General features: G+C 48.0%; 1 protein-coding gene across 1 annotated transcript in view; it reads left to right on the forward strand.

Moving 5' to 3' along the window:
• Window positions 1-11,017: 11,017 nt before the first annotated feature.
• Window positions 11,018-23,106, forward strand: part of PRDM6 (PR/SET domain 6) — a 79,892-nt gene continuing 67,803 nt past the window's right edge. Inside the window, exons 1-2 of the mRNA XM_066182386.1 lie at window positions 11,018-11,543; window positions 20,600-20,907. Coding sequence (XP_066038483.1) covers window positions 11,018-11,543; window positions 20,600-20,907 — 834 coding nt within the window. The remainder of the gene's footprint in view (window positions 11,544-20,599; window positions 20,908-23,106) is intronic.

The following is a 23,106-nucleotide window of genomic DNA, read 5'->3' on the forward strand; positions in this document are numbered from 1 at the left end:
TCTGGTGCCCAATGTGAGGCCAGATGGGGCTATTGAAAGGTCAGTGGGTTTCACTGACCACCCCTTGGGTCTCCAGCTCTCGAATCATCTTATGGATGGGGATCACAGCATCTCGAGTTGTTCTATACTGTCGGCGGAGCACTATCGAAGTGGCAATTGGTACCTGTTGCTCTTCCCCCTTCAGAAGTCCTACTGTAGATGGATTCTCGGACAGTCCAGGAAGGGTGTTCAATTGCTGGAAGCCCTCTGTCACTACAGCCGCTATCCCAAATGCCCACCTGAGTCCCTTTGGGTCTTTGAAATACCCACTTCTGAGGTAGTCTATGCCCAAAATGCATGGGGCCTCTGGGCCCGTCACAATAGGGTGTTTCTTCCACTCATTTTCCAGTCAGGCTCACATCTGCTTCCACCAAAGTAAAATCCTGTGATCCCCCTGTCACACCAGCGATAGAGACAGATTCTCCCCCTACATGTCTTGATGGCATTAATGTGCACTGTGCACCAGTGTCAACCAAGGCCTCATATTTTTGTGGTTTTGATGTGCCAGGCCAACAAATCCACACAGTCCGAAAAACACAGTTTTCCCTAGCCTCTACCTAGCTAGAGGCAGGGTCCCTCTAAGCCTGGTTATCCTTCTTTCCTTGGGCATATGTCTTAGAGGTTCCTTCAAGGGGGTCAGACATATCATCATCATCATACCTGGCAGTTCGTCTATGGGCAACTGGAGCTGCTTTCCTTTTGGTGGAACTTCCTCTCTGAGTTTTTCTTTCCTTCACTTCACGCACCCGTTGTGCCAGAGCAGCAGTAGATTTTCCATCCCACCTCTTCATGTTTTCTCCGCAATCACACAGGAAGAACCACAGCTCAGCTCATGGAGTGTATCCACTCTCCCTATCTGGGGAACGCCTGCGTTGGGTACCAGGACCTCTGATCTGTACTGCCGAGATTTGGAGAAGGTCCTCTCTAATCTCCTCCCTGAGTTTCTTATGATTCTCCTCTATCTTATCTTCTAGTTTCTGGAGATGTGTTTCCACAGCTGCGATTCTGGCACATGTTGGGCCATGCACAGCATCTGCATGTGCCCGGAGCTTCTTTGCCATATCAAGCACAGTCTCCTCCATGTCCTCCTGCTTCATTACTGCTAAAGCAGAGGAGTATTCTTGTGGCCCAAGTCCTATAAGTTTTCGCCACATCACAGATGTACATGGTACCAAGTCTGGGTTCCTAGTGTTTATGACATCTGAGAAGACAATCTCTGCCACTGCCATTTCTCTCAAGCATTGAATCCCTTGTTCTGTGGTCTTCCACTGGATTTGTTGCATATAGAGATCATCTGCACACAGGGATCTTTCTGCCACACTTCCTAGGACCTGTACCCAGAGACTGCAAGGATTAGCCTCTGTCATCATCTGTTGGTCGATGACTGAATCAAGTGACAGGGATCCCAAATGCCTCACTTCAGTGCTGTCCAGAATTGTAGCCTCACCTGCAGCATCCTAAAGACGGACTAACCAACTAATTATAGATTCATCAGGTTGTCACCTGTAATCCTTTCTTAGGCCCCGAAGGTCCTTCAGGGAAAAGGAATCAATATTGGCTTCCGATCCTGTGCCCGATGCTTTGACTTCTGATTTTGGTTGAAGTCCTTCTCCTGGGTCATGGTCGTCCACCGGTCTGTTAGTTTTCTGTGTGTGCTTCTTTGCCGAAGCAACTGCCAGGGGCTTAAGCTTACTGTTCGATTTAGCTGCCGACTCAGGCTCAGGTTCTGATTTAGCTGCTGGCGTCATGACTGGGGTGTTGGCTGCAGCCTTAGTGACTGGGGTAGCTGTTGATTTGTATCCCTGCCCCCCTGCCTCTGTCTGCTGCCCTACAGTATCTAGCAGTGTGCGATAAGCATATGCCATGGCCCAGCTTACTGCAATGATCTTTTCCCCTTTAGAGGCATCATGGTACTTCTCTTTCAGGTATTTCCCCACCTTGGCTGATTCTGAATTTGTCCATGTGGGAAGTCCCAGACTATAGGATCAGAAAATTCCTTAAGGAGTTGGCCCATATCCTCCCATTCTCCACACCACTCAGGATTTCCTTCGCCTGGGTCTACTCCTGGGTCAGGGGTTTCATCAGCCCCTCTAGAAATCTTGGCCCTCATTCTGGAAAAGCTGCAGACTGTATAGAGGAAGCTTATCAGATTAAATACCAGAGAGATGGTCTCTTTGACACTTAGGGGAAACTGAACATTCTCCAACAGTGATGTAACAGATTTAGAGGAGAAGAAGGAAATGAAAAACTGCAATGCTTCATCTCCTGCTCCTGCTCCAACAAACAGGGTGAATAACCATAACCATGAACCATACATACCAGGAATAGATTCCAGCACCTTTATAAACTTCCTACAAATCGTCATTACCAAGCCAAGGCCAATAGCTACTCTAATCCATGTCCCTCTGCTGTAAAAACTACATATTAGGGACAATACCGGAGCTATTTCTGGATGTGAAAATAAACCTAAGGACCACAAAGGTATTAGGACCTCAAAGAAGCCTAAGGACTCAAAACATATCAAGACCCCCACCCCAAGAGACATAAATTCAAACAACATAGCTACTGACTGCTTTGTACCAACACAGAGTACTTGCAGCCAGAAACACAATCAGTAGAGGGTTTTTTCCAGTCTCTCCTGCCCCTCGTTTTTGTGCACCAGAAAAGTTGTAGAAGTTTAAGGCAGATTTTTGGGTGGAAACCTCCTAAGGGGGCCCTCCCTCCCCTCCCCCAACCAGTTCAGGGAAGAAAAAAACCTCCTCTGAGAGAAGTGGAAGGAACCCTGTTTATTAAACAGACAAAGCACTCCCCAGCACAATAAATTCGACAATACCAGATGACAAGAACTTCATGCTGCTCTGGAGAGATGACAGGATTAGAAAAGAAGTCCTTCCTGGAGGTGGTTGCTCTGTCTCAGTCCCTCTGGCATGGGACACGCTGTGCAGGATGGATCTTGGTGGGTTCCAGGTGCGGGCCCCCACAGCGCTCCCCTGAGTCCTCCGTCCAGAGAGATTTCAACAGCTCCAAGGGAAGACGAAAAAAAGAGGGGAAAAATAAAACAGGAAAGAAAAAAAAAAAGAAAAAAAATACAGGAGGAGAGGGAAAAAAAAGTGAAGCTTCTCCTCCTCTGCTAGCTACTGCCTAACTAGCTAACTAACTACTGAGGAAAAAAAAATCTCTCCGTCCCTCACCATGTGTTGCTGAATCCGACTCTCAAGGCCAGCCGGCGGAGGAAAGTTTCTGAAAACCGACTGCGTGCCTCTCCCTTCCCCCTGCTCCCAGACCCAACACCAAAGGCACACAGGGCAATATCCAACAGAGACCCAACAGACAGTTGGGGATACAAACCTCACAACGTCACCCCAGGACATTTTTCACAGTATGCATGGTACACATCATTGTACTCATTGGCAGCTCTTCCAGGACTATTACCCTCTCCTCAGCTCCTTTTCCACACACAAAACTTTACCAGTGTTCTGAGTTTAGCTGGGGTAATTTTCTTTGCAGTGGCTGGTATGAGGCTGTGCTTTGGATTTGTGCTGAACACAGGGTTGATAATACAGAGATGTTTTTGTTATTGCTGAGCTGGGCTTATACAGAGCCAAGGCCTTTTCTGCCGTTTGTACTTCCATGCTGGTGGGGAAGTTGGGAGTGCATGGGAGGTTGAGAGGAGTCACAGTTGGGACAGGTGACCCCAGCTGACCAAAGGGATATTCCAGACCATGTGACATCATGGTCAGTACGAAAGGTGAGGGGGGAAGAAGGCAGAAAGGATGGATTCTTGCAGTGATGGTATTTGTCTTCCCAAGTCACCTTTGTGTGTCCTGCTCTCCTGGAGATGGCCGCCCGTGGATTATGCCAGTGAATTAATTCCTTATTTTGTTTTGCTTGTGTGCATGGCTTTTTCTTTCCCTATTAACCTGTTTTTATCTCAAAACATGAGTTTTCTGGCTTTTACCCTTCCCATTCTCTCTTTGATCCCACTGCTGGGGAAAGAGCAACTGGCTGCTGGCTGGGATTAAACTATAAAATCCAAGATGGCTATTCCTGAATAATGGTGTCAGAATGAGCAAGGTATTCTTGAATCTGACCTGCTGAAGTTAGTTTGACATAAGGTTTTACTTTAAGCAAAAGATCATCTACCAGAGATAGACCAGTAAACAGTGAACATTGGCAGGGCAGGTATTTCAGAATGGTACCTGGAGCCTTTTATCATGTGGTACACAAAGCAAAGGAAGACACAATCCCTGCTTCAAACTCCTGTTCCCTGGAACTGTCAGTTTTCTTTTCCTTTCCCCATCAATAGATTCAGTGGTGATTTATAAAAGAAAAAAAACTAATGAAATAGAACCAGAAAAACCAAACCAATCAAAAAACCCAACCCCTCTCCCTCCTAACCTTCACACCCCCCCCCCCCCCCCAAGTAAACTTCTAGACTTCAGGTCTAGAGAAATCTGTTAGAAAAGTAAAGGTTTTGAAAAAGTATGTAAATGGAAAACAGAGAATGTGAGGTTTTCCTGTCCAAAACATTGAGTCATTATTACCATCCTGCACCAAAATTGGAAAGAAACTCCATAATCTCCATTTATTTCTGCAAACATTCTGGCAGTTTTGTCCAGCCCTTACCGTTATGTCACATGCAAACAATCATATTTAATAGATTCTGTATTTCTGAGAGATATTTTTAGATAAAGTAAAGGAAAACTCTCTAGACTGTTTTGCTGCTTGAAGTAACCACCCAGCATTGCATTCAAAATGTTGAGTCACTTGGTTTTGGAAGGCTTGACATCAGGGATTTTAAAGGAGGTCTGCCTTTTAGACTGCTCCCTTACACTTTTTTTTTTTTTTTTTTTTTTTTTTTTTTTTTTTTTTCATGAAGTGCATTCAGTAAGAATGTGCACTTATAGTGCAAACATCAAAAAAACACAAAAGCTGGGCTTAAAGATGTCAGAGGTGACTAATGTATTCTGCCAATTAATCCTGTTATTACCCAGATAATGGATTTTAAGTTCTAGAATCCTATCTGGAAAAAAACATCTTGAAGTACTGCATTGTAGATAAAACACTGTCTTGGGGCTTAAAAAGGAAAAAAAAAATAAACAACAAAACCCCACAAAAACAACAACAACAACAAAAACCAAAACCCAAGTGAACAAAACAAACTAAACCAAACAAAAACCAAACAAAAACATGAAACAAACAAAAAAACCCAAACAAGAAAAAAACCCCAAGCAAACAAACAAAAGCAAAACCAAAAAATCCCCACCTATAATTCTCAACTAATTGAGAGTGCTTTCAGATGGGTTCTGTATGAAAGTAGGAATGAAATTAACCCAAATTTGTTGTGGCAACTTTCTTCATGCCATGACACGATTTATTTTTAGTTGGTCTTTACAAGTGAGAATTCCTTTTCTTGTCCCATCTGCAGCTTGCCTTGCTTGGAGCAGAGTTTTGTTGACTGGCATAAATATTTGAATCTGTGAGGAGGATTTGGTGGTTGGGGGTATTGATAATAGACTATAGCGCATTTCCCCCCAAGGGTCACTAATTCACATCTGTATCAGGTCAATTGTGGCAGAAAGTCATTACGGATCTGGCTGGCAACTGCCTCGTGGCCGTTGCCAAATCATTTAACAATCGCTGTCCAGTTCCACGTGGCCAGGTGTTTCGCATTCTTCCCCGCAGCAGAGCCCCGCAAACAGCCACTTGCCACCTGCTCCCTAGGAAGGGACACAGGTCCCTTTTGTGGAGGAGCCCCTCCAGGTCCCGGCCACCCCCGGGGACCCGCGACTCCTGCGCCCGCCACCCTGAGGGCAGCGGGCCGGCGTCGCCCATGTCACACGGGGGGCCGGGCGCCCGTCCTGACCCGCTCGGAGGGACGCCCCGGCGCTCGGGAGGCTCGCAGCGGCGGCGACGCCTACCCGCCGGGCCTCCAGGGCGCCCCCCCGGGGGCTCCTTCCGGCTCTGCACCGCCCGCGGACCCGCCGAGCGCCATCCATCCCCGGCAGCGACCCCCGCAGCCACCCCCACAAACACCCCTCTGACACCCCCGCTGATACCCCCGCTGACACGCCGCTGACACCCCCGCTGACATCTCCGCTGACACCCCCTTGAAACGCCCGCACCGGCCACCGGCTCCCGGTGGCGCTCGCTCCCGCGCAGCCCTCTCCGAGCTGTATCCCGTGCCCGGCCCCGGGGCGCGCTGCCAGCGGCTTTTCCAGGCAATTTCACCGACCCTTGTCGCGCTTCGGCCTCTTGGTGATTCCAGGGAAGTAGAACGGGGAGGGCAGCGCCTGGCTTCAGCTGAGGAAGGGCTCGGGAGCGGGCGGGTGCTGCCAGGCTGCCCTGCCCTCGGCAGCCGCTTGGGCCTGGGGGGCCGGCGCCCGCCCGAGCGGGGCTGCGCTACCCCGGCAGGGCTCGCGTTGAGAGCACCACGTTTTAAGCACGTGTGTAGAGATAGGTCCGCGAAGAGCCATTGTGTAGAGCCTTCCTCTATCCCTTTTCCTCCCCCGCTTCCTCTCTTCGAGGGGAACGGGAATCCGAACGGTGAGATGAAGGGGGGCGCGAATCCCCGTGAATCCCATCTGAATAATTGTCTATATTAATGAATTATTAACTCAGCTGCTCGTGACCTTAAAACTGGAATGAGGAGACGCCTAGGGCAAGAAGGAAAGCTGCTGAATCCTTTATCAGACTCCTGTCAGAGGTAGCCGACCATTTGTCTTCCCCAGATCAGGAGAATTAATTAATATGAAAGGCAAACTTTTTAATTGTGTGTCAAACGAAATCAGATAGGGTGTCCCCGATTCAATCCCTTGTTAAAAGGGGTTTAGCTCCCTTTTCTAAGCCAAGCCTAAAATAAAGCCTTCGAATTTCCAAAAAGAAGGGCATCCTTCATGAGTGTTGTTTACAAAACAAAACAAAATAAAACAACAACAAAAAACCCAACGCCAACAACAAAAACTCCCGGAAAACCCCATAAAACCCAACCAAACACCCTAAAAGGAAAAAAAATCGCAGGGAAAATGATGAATTTGGGTGGTTAATTTATCGATCTTGGCTCCTCTTCCCGCTTGTTTTATTTTAGAGGTCATTAATCAATGAAGAAAAACACCACCGTGTTCCCTCTTCGCATTTAATACACTTACCCTCCTTGTTTATTTCTTTTGAACAAATTCCTAGCAAATATTCACGAATCGATTCGTAGGCGATGGATTTTTATAAAGGTTTGATCGCCTTCTAAAACGGTCAATGTGATTTGTTTCAGCACTCGTCCTCTAAATAATGAAATAGCCTGAGAGAAGATGAGGCAGTAGTTAAAGCCTGCTTTCTTTTTTTCCTCTCATCTTTACATCCAGGAGCAAAGAAATAAAATAATTTTAAAAAATTACTTTAAAAAAAGACACAACAAAATCAAACCCAAGAAATAGTAGCAAATAGACCAACTCGAGAGAGACAGAAAGAACGCGCTCGAACAGCTCTGCCTGGGGAAGCGAGACCAGAGGTCAGTGTTGGCTAAAGCCACCCCGGGGAGGTGCAGGTTCAGGGCTGCGAGCCCTGCTGGCCGATCTGCCTGCTCTGCTCTTCCCGAGGGAGTGGAGAGGCCGGGAGCGGCGAGGTTTTGGAGAAGCCGTAGTCTGCCCTGGCGAGACCCTCCGCTGCCTTTCCCTGCTGCCCGGCGCAGGGAGCCCGGCTTTCCCCGGCCGCCGCTCGGCACCGGCGCTGAACCGCGGCTCCCTGACCTTCCCCGCGGGTGCTTTCCTCCATTCCCACCCTGGGTCGAGTGGACCCGGCGCAGCGGGGCTTCTTGTCGCTAAGGACAAAAGCCAAGTGACAAGGCGGAGTGTGCCCTCCGTCCCCGCCGCCCCCGCCGGAGTGAGTGACCGGCCGGAGCCGCGGGCAGAGCCGGGGGCGCGGGCCCGGGCTGCTGAGGGCACCGGCTCCCTCCCTGCCCTCCGCACGGCCCGAGAACCGGCAAAGAGGACGAGCATTCCTTCCTTCTTCCCCTCCTGTGGTTCGGCAGGGTCCCGGAGTGTCAAGGGAGTCTATAAATTTTATTCTGCCACCTTGCTCGCTCAAAGCACAATTTTCTGTCTGTTAAAAAAACCGCCAAAAGCAACAGATTGAAGTACTCCTGAATATGAATCCCCACGGAATACTTCTGTTAGCAACTCGAAGCAAATGCAGGTATTGACTATGTAGTTAGGTCCATTAGTTAAGATCTTTCCTCTACTTCATCAGATTTTTCTAGAGCGAAACGAACTTTTTGAGATTGTTACCACGAAAAGCAATTCAGTATTTTCGAAAGAAGTCCAGCAAGGAAAACAACCATAACACAGATGTGCAGGTTAAAAAAAAAAAAAAAAATAGTCGGATGGGGCGGAATAAAATTGTGACCAGGAAGGAGCGGGGTAAGGACGAGACATTGTGTTAGTGCAATGCAAACAGAGAAAACCAAGCGCACCCACTGTCAGTGCGCCCAACACCGACCGCCAGCGACGGTGCAGACTCCCAGCCCGCAGCTCTGTCTCTCAGCTGCATGGTAGAGCTGCAGAACTTCAGAAAGAGGACTAATAGATCTAGAGGGATGAAAATTGTTACATATTGCATAATAGAATTGATCAAAGACTTAAAGAAGGTTTATATACCCAACTTTATAACCCCTATAAATGGGTGCTGGGGGTGTTCCTACTAGTGTTTGCCTTTAATTTAGTTGTTATCAATCTACACAGCAGATGATGGATGACCTTGTCAAAATGACTCCAGTCAAAACATTTTTTGCCCCAGCCCTGTTCAAATTTGTGTTAAAATGTCCTGCCTAAGACGTAGACAAAGTCTAAACAGCAGCTGCTTTCCCAGGCTCTGCAAGAATGAAGGGTGGGAAAGAAACAAACTAGAAACCGGGTGAAGAGAATGGTGAAAACATTTTACACGCTCACACGTTATGTTTGTAGGCAATTGCGCATTTAGTGTCAGCATAACACCTGTCTACGAGGGCTCTTCTGACACCAGTGAGATGTTTTGGTAAGATGAACAGTTTATGCATTTTGCCCTAAATACAAGGCATACTGTGTGCATGCGATATACCTAAGAGATTGTAGTTCTCGTCTGGGTTTTCACACGGTGTAGGAAAGAAATTGGGGGGAAAAAAGAAAAAAAAAAGAAAAAAGAAAAAAAGAAAAAAAAAAGAGCCCCAAGCCTGTTAAATACTCACTGATACGTGAGCTCAACAACTGAGCAGCGGGGCGGGAAACGCAAATTTCTAAGCAGAGTGGGGACGAAAAGTCACGAGAGGTGAGAAGTTTCTCGCCACAGGTTGCATCTCTCTCTGGCATACTTCTTCCACTGAGCTGTAACCGAGCACAAAGAGGAGGAGTGAGGCGTGTTAGTGGTGCTCGAGGATGCAAGGTCTGAGGAAGAAGAAACTCTGGGGCGGTGGGTTCCCTCAGCTGTGTTGGCACTGGTCTCATCTGAGCGAAAGGGAGACGTCATCCAGCGCACACGTTAAGGGAACTATCTGAGGCAGTATCACGACAGCTCGGGTCGGTGTCTAAAATCCATCCGAACCCCGAGGGGAAAAAAGCGAGTGAGGCAAGAGCACAGCTAACGGAAGGCTGGCCGGAGACGAGGCGCTCAGGCCGGCGAGGTCGGGAGCTCCCGCAGCTCGGCTCTGGGGTCGGCGCAGCGGCGCGGATCCGGCTCGGGAGGGCGCCGGGCCACCGCTCCCCTCCCGTCAAGATAAAAGCCAAAAGCCCAGCTGTTTTCGGGGCGATTGTGCTTTAGAGCGGGGCCGAGCGGGGGGGGGGGTGGGGGTGGGGGAGGCGGTGAGAAAGAGAGAGAGAGAAAGAGGGATGCTGGAGAGAGGGAGAGAGGGAGAGAGGTAGAAGGCTGGGGGGGTTGGGAGGGAGGGAAGAAGGAGGGAAGGGAAGAAAGGAGCACCTTTAAAAGTTGAGCAAGGAACAAAGTGGGAGAAGTTGCCGAAAAAGAGCTCTGCATCCAGACTCGCTAGTAACTTCCCGATCCCTCCCCTCCTTCTCGTACACACCACACACACTTGTGTTTTGCGCTGTCGTAAAACCCACGTGTCTCTCCCAGAGCCTGCCAGAGCCGAGCCGAGAGCCTGGACGCAACTGCGATGCGCAGCCACAGCAGAGGGAGCCTGGCGGTCCGCGGCTAGCCTACCCGTTGGTCCCCGGCACCTGGAGGAGGATCGCCCCGCTACCGCGTGGACAAAGACCAGACAAGTCTTTGCTTCAGGCCGTTGTCCGGCTCGAAGGGTCCCGGGGCAGCCGACACCTCCGTACGCCGCCCGCGCAGCAGCGCTCACCCCGCTCAGGTAAGGCTGACCCGGGCCGGGGCCCCTGCGACTTGTCCGGCACGGCGGGGCACCTTCGCCAGGGAGCAGGGCACTGCCGGCCCGCGGCCCCCTCTGCCAGGGCCCGAGTGGAAAACAGCAGCGGCCGGAGAGGAGAGACCCGCGCGTGTGTGCGTGTGACTGAACTTTCCTCCGCCTCCTCCTCCCTGTTGTCAGCGGAGGGTCGTTTACTTCCGCGGAGAGAGGGAAGGGAGTGAAAAGAGAAGACAGTGCGTGCACCGGGGACGGGGTGGGCTGCGCGCCCTGCGAGGCGGCGGGACTGCTCCCCGGCCGCGGGCCGGCGTGAGGGGCTGCCCGTCACCACCCGCGTCCTGCCCGTGCTCCGGGGCGGCTACCAAGGGACAGCCTCGTCGCCCCGTCCACCACGCTTCTAGTCCTGAAGCTTTTCGGGACGAGTTTTTCTCCTGACGAACCTGGACACGGGAAGGGAAAGCGAGGGGCGCACGGTGCCGCCGCCGATCCCGCGGGGCCGCGGCACAGAGCCCACCCGTGGCTCAGCGTGTCCGATCGCGTGTTCGACCGCGGGGTCGGGGCGACCCTGCCGGGGCGGGGCGGGGGTCTCACGTCTTCTGTCCCCTTCCTCCCCGCTCCACAGGCAGAGCGATGCTGAAGCCCGGAGACCCCGGTGGATCTGCGTTCCTGAAGGTGGATCCCGCTTATTTGCAGCACTGGCAGCAGCTTTTCCCGCAGAGCAGCCAGCTCAAAAGCAGCGGCCCCCTCGCCCCGCTCCAGCCGCCCGAGAGAGCCGAGCCCCCGGCTGACAGCCTCCGCCAGCGCCCGACTTCCCTCTCCTCCGCCTCCTCCTCCTCTTCCTCGTCCACTCCGTCTTCCTCCTCCACCTCGTCGTGCGTCTCTGCGGCGGCGGCTTCTCTGGCTGGTCTAACCTCCCTGCCTGTGACCCAGCTCCCGGTCTTCGGCCCGCTGCAGAGCTCGGAGCTCCCGGCCAGGGGAGCGCCCGCTCCCCTGCAGGGCAAGGATTTGTGCGGGGCCGGCAGCGGCGGCGGCAAATGCGGCGACCGTGGTGCCGCTCGGTACCGCTGCACGGCCGAGGAGCTGGACTACTACCTGTACGGGCAGCAGCGCATGGAGATCATCCCCCTGAACCAGCACACCAGCGACCCCAACAACCGTACGTACCGTGCCCCTTCTCGCACCCCTTCACCCCCTACCCTCCCCCGCGTACGAGGCCGGCCCGGGGACGCTCCAGGCTCGGGGACTGCAGCTGGTGCCTGCACCGCTCTCACTCCACGAGGAGCATCCACCGTCTCGCCCTTCCCTCCCTTTAGTTTTTGCGCTGTTACCAGTTGTTTCAGGAGACGGCCGGCAACCCTTCAGTAGCAGTTTTTCTTGCCTGAAACCAGGTCCTTTCCTGGAAGGCACGCTTCACCGGAAAGGCTGTGGTGGGGGTGGATTTCTTTCGGAGGGCTGCTTAGGAAAATGGATTCAGCAAAGGTTCAGGGCAACTAGCTACAAAGCTGGTCCTGTCTCGCCTTGTACGTCCCACTCCATTCTTGCCTGGAAAGCCCAGGCTTCGTTGAATACTCAGAAATCAATTACTCCTCCGAGCTGGGGAGGGGGAAAGTTGCAGTTTTCATCAGATGGTCTAGAGCGAAGTTTTCCTCTTTCTTATCTCGGAGTGTCGTTTCATTTCAGACCTCGTTAACACCTCGCTGGTTTTAGCTTTCCCCCCCATGGAAAAGCATGATATGGTAATTTAAAGAGAAAAGCCGATTTTCTAGACGAAAAAGTCTGCTTGAGTGTCAGAATTAATTTAGGACTTGATGGTTATAAAGAGTTTTATAATACTATTGCCAGTTACACAGTCGAGACGGTTTTGGGGGGTGGGAGGGGGCGCCCCTATTATTAAACATCTGTATGGATGAGATTTGTAATTTTAGAAACTGGTTCTGCCTGTATTTCTTCTCCTGTATCTATCAATACGACGCAAGAGAGGAAATTCACGGGATGGAAAGAATTATATGAAATCCTATTAGTTCATCAGTTTTATAACTAACATTCAGAGCACACGGATTTGTCCCTCTTGAAACACATGGCTTCGGCCCATGCACTTTTTTTTTTTAAATTGTTCCAAACACTCTCTTTTATCCTAAGGTTTCTTAAAACTCTCTATTTTTGTTGTCCTTCTCAACCACCACTCCCCAAATGTCTGTTTAGGGAAGGCTGTTGAACAGACAAATGGTACCCCAAACCAGCAATCCCTAAACACACGACCAAGCAAAACGCGGACTCGTTTAATTTAATTTCAGATGAAGAGCTTGTTTTGAAAGTTTCCATGATACCCTGTTATGTATAAATTAAACTGCGTGGATGCTAGCACAGTCTTCAGCTCTGTGCATATGTGCGGGAGGAAAGTTCAGTCGGAGTTTGGTGGAGATTTTTTCCCGCCTTCTTAACATAGCGAATCTTTCCATATTGGATGTCGACTTTGTTTCGAGCGACTTCCTCATGCTTAGTTTTACCCTGTGAAACCTGTTCCTGTATTTTGTGTTCTCGGGTGAAGAAAACGTGATCTTATAAATTACATGCAGAAAAACGGAATCCGAAATGCACTTCTAAGCGACAACCGAACCGTTCAGACAATACATGTTTTGCTTCTCGGAGCCGCTCTGTAAATATAAAAAGGAAAGGTTTAAAAAGGAGAAAGGAATACTAAAAAGCCATTTAGGGAAGGAACATTGTTAAGGAGTGAGTGGAATAACGGTACCCCGCAGAGTCGGAGGCGAAGCCTGGTTAATTTCTTCCCGAGCGCGATATTAAAGGTGGATTCGGGAAAGCAAACAGGTCGATTGCGGAAAGGACGCTTGTGAATCGCGTCCGGCTCTGACAGGACAGCCGTCGCCGTCGGAAGGACGGGCAGAGGGCAGCCAGCGCCACCTCGCCTTTTTGTTTTATTTTTCTTCAATTAGATCTAAACATTCTTGCAATTTACTTGTTCACAGGGCGGCTTTCGCTCCAGCCGTTTTTAGTTGCCTCTGAGCGAAACTTTCAACGCGAGTGTTTCAGTCTTCTGGCACCAAGCGCAGTTGCTTTGGGCAACTCGTGCTTAAAAAAAATAAAGGAGAAAGTAAACTTTCAGTGAAGGAGTGCCGCAACCAGAGCCCGTGCCGTGCCACACACTCCAAGCACTCGCACGATCCAGGGAACAAGCTGCAGGGCACTGGCCTGGCTGCCCCTGCACGGGTCCCCGAGTGCCGCTGGGGTCGTGCCAGCGGTCCGTGGGCAGGCGGGATTTCCAGCCGCCTTGACTTCCACCCTCACTCCCCGTTTCGCATCACTCCCACCCTCACTGCCCATGTGAGGGGAAGGAAATGGGGGCTGTGGGTGAGATGAGGAGACGTCTACTTTAGTTAGAGTTGTACTTGCTTCCATCTTCGGACAGCCCCACCGAGACCCCGGGACGGGCGGGTTCTATCCGGCACAGAGACCCACGCGCCGGGATAAGTGTCTTCCTGGGAGCGGGGGTATCGGTCTGCTCCTCGGCCCGGCCCAGCAGGCCTCCGTCTGCTTCTCGGGCTCTAGCCTTAGTTGTACCTCCTCCAACAACCGAGCGAGTGCCTCGTCTCCCCCTATTTCCCAAATACTAACCCTCTCTCCATTCCGAGCATTCCCTTCTTCTCCGGGGCTCCTCGCGTGTCCCCGCTCCCCGGCAGATCCCACCTGCTCCAGAGAGTCCCTGGCGAACTCCGCGTATGTCCCGGCGGCTCCGCGGGGCCGGGGCGGTGGCCGGGCCGGCCGGGGAAGCCCGAGCGTCTGCCGAGGCTGTCCCGGCCGCCCGCCACCTCGCCCGGCCCCGCTCCCCAGCTCCCGGCCCGGCCCGGCGCCGGGCAGCCGCCACGGGAAGATGGATGGGCGGCGGTTTCCCAGTAGACACACGCCTTGATCGTCGCATATCAATGGATATGGCACGGTCTTGGGCGAGGGAGGGAGGCGAGGGCCGCCTAGGAGCTGTGGGTTAAGCGTCTGTATGTAATTGCTTTAAATTGAAAGGCGATTAGCTAGGGAAAAATAATAACAATTAAAAAAAGCAATCAAGAGACAAAACCCCAATTAGAGCCCAGCAGTCTTTACTCCCAGGGAAGTAAAGGGGATTATGTTAAAGCCCCGATAATGTGGCAGGCGGCTGGGGACTGTTTGCTTCCCAGCCTTGCATCTGGAAGGACGAGGGTATTTCTGGGCGCTGGGGGAGGGGCGCTCGGGCGGCCAGGAGGAGATTTAGGGCGAGTCCGGGGATTGCGGGACTGGCTTGTTCCGTTGGAGGCTTGCCTCTAGCTTTTGGGGAGACGCTTCCACACTGGCAACTCTGAGACTCCTCCACTTTCAGCAGAAAGCACCGACCTGCCACTGTAATAAATACGCTGTGTAAAACTAAAGTGTCACGCGATCAAGCACTTTGCACTCCTTTTCCCATTCAGTTTATGGGGAGACAGTGTACGTATAGCATGCTGTGAAGTGGATCGGTGGGGAAAATTTTCGGACTTTTTTTTTCCTCTGGACTGTGGTAACCTGTACGATTTAGCTATTTTACATCATTAGTTACCGAGCACCCTTAAACATAGCAGATAGCCATACATTAGATTGAGGTTAGAGAAGGTGGTGACTGTTTATTTAGGGTGATAAAATGGTCCATCAGCAGTAATCTCCATCGATATGTGCCACCAGGAGATGAAGGATGAGGGGACAAGCCACAATTAATTGCCCTACAGTTTTGTAGGAGAGAGTGGAGCCGGTGCGGACCGAACTTCGATCTCCTCTCCTAGCACCTATTCATCATCTCTGCATTGTATATGGGGGTCTCTCAGGGGCAGAGGGTGGCAAGGTTTATCTACGCACAATATTCTCCTACCCTTCTCATACCTGACACGGAAATTTAATTCATTCATACCTACAGCAAAAGGCAGGGAAAATGAAACCCACCTCCCTCAACCCGCACCCCACTCGCCTCTTAAAAATAACCCGAAAGCCTCTTTACAGGCAGGGCGGGCCCCCTGAGCCACTTCGGGGCGCCCAGGCGGGCTCTCGAACAACACCTTCCCCACAGGAGCTGGCGCGGAGTGTGCCTGACCCACGGCCGGGAGTCACGGACCCCGCGGCAGCTCCTGTGCTGGTGTGGGAGCAGCGCCCCTGCTGCCGGCGGGGCTCCGGCCAGGGAGTTCGAGGGGGCTAAAGCCCTGACAGAGAGAGGGTCGGGCGTCCGGGACCCGGCCACAGCCGTGGGTCAGAAGGCTGAGCGTTGTCCCACTCTCTGCAAAGAGTATTTGGAATAAATAAATAGAGGGCACCCAACAGGAAAGTGCGCCTGTGTTTTGCCCCCACCCCCGAAAGTCTGCCTCCAGTGAGGCAGTCTGAAATAAACTGCCAATAATTTGGTGAAAGGAGGTAGATATCAGCTCACCGATGAGGAAACTGAAGTACGAGGGAGGCTTTTCTTGCCTGGAAAGCTCCAGCCCTCAGGAAACGAAAGGGTACTCTCTTCCAGCCCTCCCTCCTGCTTAGCTGGGTACTCAGGCCCAGAGTGGGATGCAGGGCCAGCTGTAGTGATTTATACTTGCAAGTGAGTAATACCATGTGAAATGATGACCACTTGCACTGGATACCTGCATGCTTGTGGTGAATTATGAAGCAGAGGGTCAGAGGCCACCCTTCTTTAATACCAGCAAACTGCAGGTATCCAGTCTAACTGCACCTTTGAAGCATATTATTGCTGAGGAAAAAATGTATTTCTTTCATTTGTTGTTACAGCTGGTTTGCTGGTAAAAACACTGTGTTAAACCCTAGTTTTCACTGACCAAAGGTTTTTCCTTTCAGATTTGCTTTAAAGCATACAGTAATAGTGTTATTTATGTTGGTAAGTGTTTAAAATTACATTTTTGGGGGCAATGATATGTCTTTTGCTTAGGTTTAGTACTTTTAAGTGTACTCACATGGAGTTATAGTATTGGCATTACATTGTGTTCATTTTTCTGGAGGCACATAAACAGTAACATATTGCAGTCCTTCCATAGGAATCATGCCAAACAGCTCCACTAGGAAATCCTTTAATTTTCTTTTTCTTGTGTCTTCCTTTCCTTAATCCTCCTTATCTATAGAATATGAAGGTACAAAGTAAGAAACAGATTTCCTTCCAAAGTGTTTGGCTCTATCTGGGCTTGCAATGGAGTATTCCCACTGACTTTACCTTCTGCATCTCTAGATTTTATCAGGACATACTCTGCTCTGGCTGCAGTCCTTTATTTTTCCATTTTCAGCAAGTCCTCCGATTTTCTTGCATTTCTTACTACTTCTTGACTTGATCTGGGGCTTGACTGATGCTATTCCAGAGAGTGGAATTATCCATTTCAACTGTTCTCAGTAGAACCCTGTACTCACACACAGCTGCTCTCTGAGGCCAAAACTGGAGGAAGGGCACAGTACACCTCTCCTTGCCACACTGTGTGGCCATCCTCTGGGAAGTTCACACTTGTACAAGTATGCCTTTCATGTGAACTCCCCACACCAGCGTGGGTCATGATGGCCACCATCCAGTTTGGAAACTCTGGTGATGTCAGTGGACCACAACACTCTCCCTCTCAAACCCCCATGGTTTCTTTTACATGTCTTATTAAGAATGTTGGTGCAGTGTGTCACATTGTACTCTTCAGTATACACCAAGATGATACTGTTGATCCCGCTGTGAGGCAGGATAATGTGCAAGTCTTGGAGCTCTCGATTTTTTCCCACAATCTGATCGGAAGGAAATCCTTCCCTTGTCCTCTGAGGTGAAGGAATACACTGCCTTACAGTGATCTTTAAATGGACGCTTCCGTGTATTACATGAAAATTAGTCACAAAAGAGGAAAAGATGCACAGTAGCTTTTTACTCCAGGCATGGTAAAATATATCTAGGATGGCTTCCATTCCTTATAACATTTATGAGAATTTTTTAAGATTTTATTTGTACAATTATATAACAACTAAAGTTGAATGTATAAAGCATGAAACTAAGAATAATTTCAGTACTGCTTAGTATTAAAGACAGATTCCTCCCTTCTCATCAACAAGCCATTAGCCAAAACAGTTTCAAAAGATGTTCCATTTTCCAAATTTTCAGCTTTGGCAGGACAAAGCAAAAGAAACACAGCAGGGGTTCAGATACTGTGACTGCCAAGCATTAAGACATTACCACTGTTTTTGGACAGTGGAAAATAAATATCACCATGTGCGACTTTCTGTAAGGGTAAATGACAGTGACACGGAGTTTGTTTATACTCCTTGACAATTTCTTAGTTTCTTTTTCTTGGAGAAGTAGAAATAAAATATTTAACCCAAATTCATACACACATATTGTCAGGATGAAGATAAGAAATCATTGCTCTAGGCAGGTACTGAAATTTTTGTGCATGTAAAGTTATGTATAAAGTTGTCAGATACAGGAACCTGACATGGAAATTGTGTGACTGGAGTCATGAGGATACTTTATCACATTTAATGTAAATTTCTCCAGAGATACAGTTCCTCTAAGAAAGTCATTGTAGTCAGCTAGTTGTGAGGAGGGTTGCATCTAGAAAATATTAAAACAGTGCAAACAGTTAGAATTCAAAGGCCTACCCTGTGCGTTAATTGACATCAGGGTTAGACATCATTTCTTCAAGCTGTCAGTTTTCCTGTAAGATGTTTTCTTTCTAACTTGCATGGGTATATGCCAGGTTTCATAGAATCATAGAACAATTTGTGCTGGATAAGATCTGTGAAGTCATCAAGTCCAACTGTGGATCATAGAGTTCAGCCATAATCTTCTTAGAGTGTATCACATGCCAAACTGTTTCGGATTGTGGGTTTGAATTTTTGTTGTTTGGGTTTTTGCTTCCTTTTCTCGGTTTGGGATCCTTTTCTATGCGACTTCCAGGGCCAAATAGAGTGCTGTCCCTAACATCTTTGGATATGTCAAAACCACAGTTTCTTGATGACTGGTTTTGAAGAGGAAAGGGAAGAAAAGATGTTATGGTGATACCTCATTTTCCAAACTAGCCGTGGAAATAATAACAAACCTCTCCCCCCCAACTACCCCCTCCTCCACCCCCCCCCCAACCCCCTGCCCCTAGCATATACTTGATGTCTTTTATTAATCATGCCTCAGAATGGTTGTAGGAATATTTGCTGTGTAATAATCTTCTTTTAAGACTCGCCAGACAATATCTTCCCTGGAGTCCTGCAAATCCCATCCTCCATCCACCTCTAATTGGCGTGGCTGGGAGAGCAAAACCCCTCTGCAGTTGCGGTTTAGCCCAACAGAAGTTGTTTTGCGGCAGGGATTATGTCGTTAAGGCCAGGCGACATTGTACCCTCCAGCCAAAGTCACACTTTTTGCCGGCGTAAGAGCGGTCCCCACTAGGTGGCTTTGTACTGCCGTGCTGGCCGGCGCTCCTCTGCCTCCTGCCTTCTCCTGCCCGGGCCTGTGAGGGATGGATGGCTTGGGGCCAGTTTCACACGCTGCCCTCCTGCAGGAGCACCCTCCAGAGTAATGCGCAACTGAGGGCTTGTCTCCTTGTCTTCTGTGACCGGTGCTGGGGAACTTGGACAGGCCAGCACCGGGCAGAGACGTGCTTTTTCTGCAAGACCCAAAGGCATAATGATCTTGAGGGAAATTAGCTTCCACGTGTCATTTAGTAAAAATTTCTTGTTGCTGAATGCACCACTTTTTTATGGTAAAATTTAAAAGAAGATAACAGGAAAGAGCATGTCTAAAACTGGAGAATACACATAGCAGCCATAATTTGAAGATGCATCTTTTATTGTCCTTTAGCAGTTTTTTACTGAAATGAGGGGAGGATTTTCCTTTGAAGGATCTGTAGGCAAGAGGCCTACTTAATACACAGCACATCCACTTTGGAAAGAAGAACATCTGAATCAGGGCCCCTGAGAATTGAAACTGTGGTTGCAGGCAGTCTAGCAAGTCTAAATCTGTGGCATAGACCAAGAAACTCCCACTTCTGCAGTAAATGCTGTGCTCTGTTTTTATAAGAAGTGGTATATAAAATTATTAGGAGAAAGATGTAGGACTTGCTACAAGAGTATTATGCCATAATTATTGTTTTTTCTTTATACTTCTGGAATAAATTTATATGGAATTAAAACCTTTCTGAAATAAAACCTTTTTTGTGCTGCAAAAATGAAGTATGAAGGAGATGGCAACCTATTTCAAGAGATTCACTGTTTTGTTAACTCAGCACATCTCCAGAGAAATTGATTTCTTGGACATGAAATGTTTTCCTGGAAGACGTACATTTGCAGTGTGTGGAATAGTGTGCATTGGAAACATTTAACCAAAATTCTCCTTGCTCAGAAAAGTCATGGTAGGATCTTGCCATAACAGAGACACACCATTCATTATTAACTGCAGTTAGGTAAATTAGCAGTTTTACAAACTGATCTTTTTCACAGGAATTTCTCACAAACTCAAATATGCTGGTTGTTATATTTTTTTTTTCCTGGCTTCAGTTACATGTAACAGGCAAAAAACCCCTGTGTTCTCATTCAATAGATAAAATTTCAAATTTGTTCTAGGAACAACTAATATTTGTTGCATAATTTCATTTTTAAGATTAGACTTGTCTTCAGAAAAGTAAATGTGCATGTAGGCTCCAATTTGTCATTCATGAGGTTATGGTTTATTTATTTTATTTTCTGAACAGACAGGCATGCACAGACACATGTTAATGTAAAAATGTTCATTTAAAATAAGGATTAAATTAAATCTTGTTACGATTAAGCCCTCAGGCTGGCTGTGGTAAGTCAGTTGAGAGGCACTTGTAAGGCACTATGACTATGTTTTAAAATGTCTCCTTTAAACACACTGGGATAGTTTAACTGGGCTATTTATATTAGTCAAAAAAATTCATCTTTAAAAACACTGTTACAGTAAATGAATCTTGGAAGGTTTGTGAATACACCAGGCTTGCAAATTGTCTGCAGGATTTCTGCTCAGCCTTTGGAATTTCTTATTTAGGCTTTGGTGAGGTCAGGGAAACCAGCCTAAGCAACACACGGAAGGGCACATGGTGTGTACGAGCGCTGGCTGTACTGCCGTGAAAAGACAGCTCAAGAGCAGGGATCTGCATGACACCGCAGTGGTGACGGTGGTGGCCTGCAGTGCCGTACTGATGGTGTTTTTCCCTCTTTGTCCCTCAGGATGTGACATGTGTGCTGACAACCGGAACGGCGAGTGCCCTATGCACGGGCCCCTGCACTCCCTGCGCCGGCTGGTGGGCACCAGCAGCGCAGCTGCGGCAGCGCCTCCGCCCGAGATCCCGGAGTGGCTCCGGGACCTGCCCCGGGAAGTGTGTCTGTGCACCAGCACAGTGCCTGGCCTGGCCTATGGCATCTGTGCGTCACAACGGATCCAGCAGGGCACCTGGATTGGGCCCTTCCAGGGAATCTTGCTCTTGCCAGAGAAGGTTCAAGCAGGTGCCGTCAGGAACACTCAGCATCTCTGGGAAGTAAGTTATATCTTTCCTTTCTTGTCAAATTTGATCTTTTTGAAGTAAACATGGAGTATGATTGTGTGCAGTACTAGCCCCAGAACCAGGGGACTAGTATTATTATGAAAATAAGCTAACAAATCTACAATTTATATAAACTGTGTAAGCAGATTTGAAAATGTAGCCAGTGCAAGCAGGAGCCTTGCTGTGATAAAGGTAGCCAGAAAACCAGTGGTCAGCACAAAGCTCCAGCTGGTCTGCAGAAGAAGAGCTGACTGTTGCAGGTGCTGTAATGTGTAGTAGAGAGACTTGATCAGAAAAGTCTGAAGCTTTTACAACACCTAGTACTTTCTATATTTTGACCTGAGTTGCAAGAGCTGATGGAGCTCTGAGGTCACAGCATGGGCTGTATCATGTCAGAGCAGCACATGTGGGTTGAGATGGAGTGCTGCACTGTTGCTGTGGCCCCCAGCCAGTCCAAGAAAGCTGCTGAAACAAGCCCAGGACCCTCTTCTACAGCCTGACTCTTTGCAGAGTGAAGGAGTTAGTGCTTGTTCAGTTTAGTGCAGCTCTGGTCCTGTACCTACCGAGCATTCCTCTAAAGAGGTTTCCAATACTTTTGTGTGAAAGCCACTTTCACAAGGTGGTGGGGTTTTTGGTTTTGGATGTTTTGTTTGTTTGTTTATTTGTTTGTTTGTTTGTTTTTTTAAAAATATTTGTCACTGTCTTAGAGAGGGTAACAGTGATAACTGTTAGGGAAAACTTATAATCCCTGTAAGTCAGAAAGTGCTTACTCTCTTCCTAGTCTTTTGCCATTTATTTCTTCTTTGATTTGTACTGGAAGGTATAGTTTTTTAGTTCTTCTTAGTCCTCTTGTAGCTGCAATCTCTGCTTGCCACGAAACTAACTTCAACAGTCAGTAGAAACATGCCCATAGATCTGTTGTATTTGCTCATCTAGATCAAATCCAAATCTTCAGAACATAAGAAATCCATGAAGATGTAGAGTGTTTTTTCTGTCTTCAGTATGTGTACAGTGAAAGTGAATGGATCTTTGTAAAGTATTTGAGGGTGTGGAAGAGTAGGAGCTCCTATGCTTTCCTATGTGTAAATGAATAATAACCAACACATCAGGGTCATTGTCTCAAAGTATTTACTCAAAAGTATCATTGTGGCAAGAAGGAGATTTTCACATTAAAAAGATCTGTCTAGTAACACCCCCGAATGTGATCAGTAGAACCGGATGAATTGTGATGATTGGGAATTTTAGTGCTGCCTCCAATGGAGATGGAATTTCTCTTGTACAACAGATATTGATAATTTGGTTTTAAATCTGTTCCTATCAAAGCCCCGTGACTATAATTACAGTATCTTGCGATATGTTATCAATCAAATATTTTTATGGAACACTTTATAATGATGTTAGAGGCTCTAATTTTTGAGAAGGCTATTGTGGTTTAGACTATTCTAATTAACAGAAAAATGAGATTTCCAGATCCACATATTACATAAAATACTGAAATTCAGATAAAATAAGTGGAGTCAGATAATTTTTCCATAAATATTTACATCGCCAATTATATTTTTAAATTAATTAGTTTTATACAACTTAAGTTGCAAATCTTGACAATATCTTCTTAAATAAGCAAGAATTTTCAATCATATTTCAGTTTAACATAAAGACTGTTTCAAAGCAATGAAAAAAGCTAGGGCTTAAAAAAAATAAAAGCAAAACGCAAAAAGATTTTAAGGAAAAAATAAAAACCAGTACTATTTTATGTACCAGATTCAGGCCATAAGTGGTTGTCAGCTGAGTTTTTGTCTGTGGGGCTACTCCTGTGCTCTTAACACACAAGACAGATTTCCTGTTGGCTAGCAAAATGAATGCATGTATTTTAAGTGAATTATCTTAAAAACAAGAATTCAATTTGATTTACCAATAATGCATTGCTGGGCAGCTCATTGTCTTGAATTATTTCTGTTAATGACAAAACCTGTTACCAAAGAAACACATACTCTGAACTCTAGCCGAAATATTGCTGTTTCTCATGTGCTTTGTCTTTCAATTTGGCATACATTATCTATCAGAAAAAACAATAATTAATGAATAAAAACATATTAAAAGAGCACTATCATAGAGTGTGTGTGATTTTACAAAACCTGATCTATGAAAACACATAAAAGCAAGTGACAGAACATACCTGAATAGTCTGTAATC

The sequence above is a fragment of the Chamaea fasciata genome, unplaced genomic scaffold (assembly GCF_029207755.1).
Source record: "Chamaea fasciata isolate MVZ Bird 193981 ecotype frontalis unplaced genomic scaffold, bChaFas1.0.hap1 SCAF_4, whole genome shotgun sequence".
Lineage (NCBI taxonomy): Eukaryota > Metazoa > Chordata > Aves > Passeriformes > Sylviidae > Chamaea > Chamaea fasciata.